Source organism: Pinus tabuliformis, chromosome 9 (assembly GCF_031772625.1).
Source record: "Pinus tabuliformis cultivar Carrire ecotype Pingquan chromosome 9, CPIR1, whole genome shotgun sequence".
Classification (NCBI taxonomy): Eukaryota; Viridiplantae; Streptophyta; class Pinopsida; order Pinales; family Pinaceae; genus Pinus; species Pinus tabuliformis.
In genome coordinates, this window is record NC_142307.1 from 128026445 (window position 1) to 128031452 (window position 5008).

General features: G+C 38.5%; 1 protein-coding gene across 2 annotated transcripts; it reads left to right on the forward strand.

Moving 5' to 3' along the window:
- The first annotated feature begins 458 nt into the window (after positions 1-458).
- On the forward strand, positions 459-3726 carry LOC149147426 (NAC transcription factor 25-like). Of its 2 annotated transcripts, XR_016262383.1 has the most exons (4): positions 459-1429; positions 2469-2764; positions 3094-3587; positions 3677-3726. XR_016262383.1 is itself a non-coding variant. In XM_089438769.1 (3 exons), the coding sequence occupies exons 1-3, from the start codon at positions 1282-1284 to the stop codon at positions 3502-3504; spliced, it is 855 nt and encodes a 284-aa protein (XP_089294895.1). In that variant the 5' UTR covers positions 459-1281; the 3' UTR covers positions 3505-3726. The 2 variants fall into 2 exon arrangements, 1 of the variants encoding a protein (XP_089294895.1); XM_089438769.1 differs by having other exon boundaries at positions 3094-3726.
- Positions 3727-5008: the final 1282 nt, after the last annotated feature.

Sequence of the window (5008 nt, forward strand, 5' to 3'; positions counted from 1 at the left end):
GAATATAGGAACATTTATTTTGAGGCTTCACAAGAAAATCACTAAATACAAAAACTAGATAAAAAAACAACTTATTCTATAAACTATCTTTAACATCGTAAACATTAAAATAATTCATTTCTTCGTTTCCATTTCAAAAAAAACACTCAAACTCAACGTGCTGAATTTTTCCTTTAAAATATTACTCACATCGAAAAAAATAGTTTCCAAAAAACAAATCCGCATCCCAAACTGTGAGAAAACACCCTTCCCGCATGAGTATCTAACAACGATCTCTACTTTCCACATTTACCACAGAGGCAGACTGATATCTTCCCTCTTATCTGCGTTACTAGAACGATAACGATAAATGCTTTCCACATCATCATTCCATTTTACCATAACGATCTATCCACTTTCAACATTAATACACCGTACGTCACACTCTGAGATCATTTCACTCCAATTCCAGGATGGGTGCCCGCCTCATTGGTTTACAACCCGAAGCAAGATTTGTCATTTCCATAATATATCATATTTTGTCAAACACACGAGATGGGCATGGAAACTAGTAATTCCAAAGCGGGCCGCAGAATTATTGCATGTCAAGCGATGCTGAGTCATGCAATGTATAACTAAACACCAATAATTGAAGCCACCTCACAGAAACTGCAATGGTGAATTCTGCTTACAGAAGGACGCTGTAATTAAGGTAAGAGCCCATAACATACAGTGGGTTCTTCTTTTTCTGTGTGAATATTGTTGGGATTTCCCATGGATATTAATTGGGAAGGAATTGGGTGGGCGATGGCGAAAGCCCGCAGTTATAGGAAGTACAGGTACCGATCGCCATTGATGGCGATGGCTTTAGCGGAGATAAGCTTGAATAACCGGAGCCTATTTGCTGGCTGGACGTGTGTGAACATCGTGAATTGCAAGCTCACGCGTGCCCGCAATCTGAGGCAGACTGATAAGCGCTCTACTATATTTTAAGTCAAGGCGATTGACGGAATTTGGGCATTGCTTCTTCTTTTGGCATTAAACCCGTCGGCCAATTTACTATATTTTTCCTGAAACTCGAATCCCTCATGTATCAAGTTAGTATACATACAAAGTGTTTGATGAAATCTGAATGGGGTTTGTTGATAATTAAGGTTGCGTCTCGGAGTAGGACTCTTTGGCAAAGCAGGTGACCTGCTGACAAAGTATAACCGTCGCCCAAGACACTTAAATTCGGATGTTTTGAGCGCCTTCTAGGTTCTTTCTGGGGACGCTCTAGGGTGGGATTTTGTGATTGGTGTCATGGAATTGCCTCCGGGATTCAGATTTCATCCTACTGACGAGGAGCTGGTGGTTCATTACTTGAAGAAGAAGGCTACGTCTAGTCCGCTTCCTGTGTCGATTATTGCAGAACTTGATCTGTACAAGTTTGATCCGTGGGATTTGCCTGGTGAGCCGTGTCCTCTATTGTTTGAATTTGCGTTTCCTTCAATTTGGTTCAGTTTGCATAACTTTTGGAACAACCCATGGCCGGATAGTCTTGTTTGAGAATTTCTCCTGTCAAATTCTATATGATTAATTCTAGGTTAATCTCAATTTAGCAATTTCTGCCAATTTACTCTCCAGTTGTTTGTGAGACATTCACTGAGCCGAGTCTGGGTACTTTGCTTAAATGATGCTCTTAAGGAACCCCTTTTCTCACCTTACAGTGGGAGGTCTGTACCGCTGCTTATGATTTTTTATTCATCATAACCTGTTTATTTACAATTTTTCTCACGGCAGTCAATTCACCCGGGTGTTCTCCAAATCACCTCCCAAAATGGATTGAGCAAAGCTGCTCAGAAACGTTGCGGGGAGGGTGGTTGAAGGGTAAAATCATATTTCTTGTCTCTGTGGTTTGAAGAAAGAACAGGCCCTTACCCATGATGATATGTTGCATTGCAGTCTGGGCATGTGAATGGATTATATGACAGGTTTGTGTACAAGTTCAGTATGTCATATGGCATGCTTCTTACCCCAAACTGTTTGGTAAATTCCAGTTGACTGAATGAGACGAGCCATATGATGGGAAATTGCTTGAATATAATGTAGTAGGCTCTAAAAGAAGAGAAATTGTAGAGGATTGTGGCAAGACAAGATCGATCTGGTATCGAATATTCTTGATTACAAATAATCTAACTTGACAGCTTTATGGTTAAGAACATGTTGTTCCTTGTAAGAGGTCACAGGTTCAAATCCAGAGGGCAAAGAGTATCTACATCTTTGTAGAGTTAAGCAGTCAATTGCTGCATGTAGATGGTTCCCTTATTCCACAAACACGGGGTCTCATACACCAACCAATTGGGTGTCTGGTGTCTGGGTTGGCCATGTCTTTAAAATTAGATTATTATCGAAGAATTGTTCATTACATTTTAAACACTGTCTGTAAAATAGACTGTTAGTTTCTATCACTGATGTATTTTAAACATATTTAGTTGTTTTTTTTTCAGGAAAGACAACATATGGGGAGCATGAGTGGTATTTTTTCAGTCCAAGAGATCGCAAGTACCCTAATGGTGCTCGGCCAAATAGAGCTGCAGCTTCTGGATATTGGAAAGCTACTGGGACTGACAAGCCAATTCTAACATCTTCTAGTAGACAAAAGATTGGAGTAAAGAAAGCTCTGGTTTTTTATAGAGGCAGGCCACCCAAGGGCATCAAAACAGACTGGATTATGCATGAATATCGTCTTGCTGATGGGATATCAAAGCCAAGCAGTTTGGCTAGCAGGAAGGGATCCTTGCGTGTAAGTAGAAGAATTTAGCCATAATGAACAACTTTTAGTTTGCCAATGCTATTATTCTCTGCTAAACCTCAGCTGTCTTCAAAATCTCTTGGTTTTAGCTCTCTGAAGCTGCTGGTTGTCTGAATTTTCTTCAAGGTCCTCTAGCTTTTTCTTGTGATTTCAATGAGTTTAACTGTTAGGTTTTTGAGTTTTGCATAAATACAATATCTCATATTCTTAAAAAGTGCAAGACCTTGAAATCTAGAGTTTGAGTTGAAGATCCACTGTTTTCAAACATATCCTGAAAACAAGGGATTGAAATTCTCTGACTGTTGATGATTTTGTGACAGCTCGATGATTGGGTGCTGTGTCGTATTTACAAAAAAAGCAGACACTCTCCAGGGATGGCAGAAAGTGAGAAAGATGAGTCACACGTTGAAGAAGGTTCATCGTCCTTGCTTGACATTCATCATGATCAGCATCTGCAGCTTCCAAAAAGTGGTCCTTTTAGCAGCCTGCTGGCTTCGGCTGTGGATGTATTGGATGAAAACTTGATTGATGTTGAATCATCCCAAGAGACTGGATACCAGGGGAATCCCCTCTTCCCTTCCAATAGCAGAAATGACAATATCAGTAACAATAATAACAGTGATAATGGCCCAGGCAACTTTAACACATTGCATCCTCAAGCCTTCCATGAAGAGAAATTGCTTGGCACAATGGGAGATTTTCGACAAATTTATCAATCTCATTTCCCATAAAAATATCTAGAGCTATTCACATCCTGCCCTTCTCAGTTCTGGTTCTCAGAAGTGTGAGGAAACCGCATTCATCACATGAACTGGTACACTGTGCTTCTATCTTTTCTGTTATACTAGTAACTCCTATTGTTTCACCATGCTGACAGAAATCAACAATTTTTGTGCAAATTAGAGGGAGCAGCAGACAGCCTGTACTCAGGCAAAACCAACACCGCAAAATTACATAGATTTTGTATAAGATATCAGAAGACCTATACAATCTCATAGAACATGCATGTACCAAAAGTCAAGTGCACTATAAATACAAGCCCCTCTGCAATCAGAGACAGCAGCAGCTTAGTATCAACTTTGTGGGAAAATTACTTACATCATGCCATCTCTTAGAAGTCGTAGATAGTCAATCATTGTGCATCAAGCCATAGGGAGAAGCAACAGATCATATGGTTGGTGGGTTAACCAGATCAGAGATTTTCTTAAATAAAAGTCCAACAGCATCCAAATATGAAATGGTGTTTGAACATAGAATAAAGACAAAAGCCAAGGCAGTTGAAACGATTTCAGATGAAATTAGTGCATTGTAAGAGAATTCTATGTACATCCTAGGAGGGAAAATGTAGATGGATTAACTCTAACATATCAATTACTAAGGGGCCGGCTAACTTCACACAGAAGTGTAGAGTTGCTAGGGTAATAATTTAGCTGCTTAATGTTGATTTGTGTGAACTCCTATTGGGCGTTCAGTTAATATTGAATTTAGAAGGAGACTATTGAATTGAAAGGGATGTTGATTTACGACAGTTTGAGAATCAACCGTAATTTGTCATTTTCTCATTGGGATTAATCCAACATTTTTATCCGGTGCAGCTAAAAAGGTTTTGATGAATATGTTGAATGTACAGATCAATAGATAATGTTTATTACGTGTGTAGATTAAACAAATGCAAAAATTGTAGTACACTACATATGTATCAACTGCTACTGTTGATTGGTTCGATTCGCGGATTGCCTTTTTAGTTCTGTCAAGAGGCTAAGTTCAATTAAAAATTAGAAAGCACCATAGTTATAAATTCTTTGAAATTATGTACCAGTTCTTCAGTACAACAAGAACTCCAACAATATAAAATGTATTCACATTATCACCGAGAAAATTCTAATAAAATATGATATTTGTGGAATGTATTATTGCTGAAACTATTCCATGAAGTGAGTGAGGTCTGCTAGGGTTTTGAAGTGGGGAGTGTATGTGACTTTCCAATATTCAATAACCGTGCGCTATCTTCACTAAACTTGCTTAGGGACAAGGGAAAGCCTCAAATAATACTAGATATGTTGATCTGACTATTGTAGTTTTTTGCGCTAGGTGATCAGTGTTGATTAATTCTTCGGGATTACTTTGTATATTATTAGTTAGTATTAGTTGGTAGTTTTTCTTCCTCTCTATTTTTCATTTGTATAAATATGTGTTTTCATCATCAATAAAATGATTTACATTGTTGAGTTTATT

Coding starts and splice junctions, on each gene's coding strand:
- LOC149147426 (XM_089438769.1), top strand. CDS start 1,282: ATGGAATTGCCTCCGGGATTCAGATTTCATCCTACTGACGAGGAGCTG. Junction 1,430..2,468: donor TGATCCGTGGGATTTGCCTG/GTGAGCCGTGTC, acceptor TTTTTTTTTCAG/GAAAGACAACATATGGGGAG. Junction 2,765..3,093: donor GCAGGAAGGGATCCTTGCGT/GTAAGTAGAAGA, acceptor ATTTTGTGACAG/CTCGATGATTGGGTGCTGTG.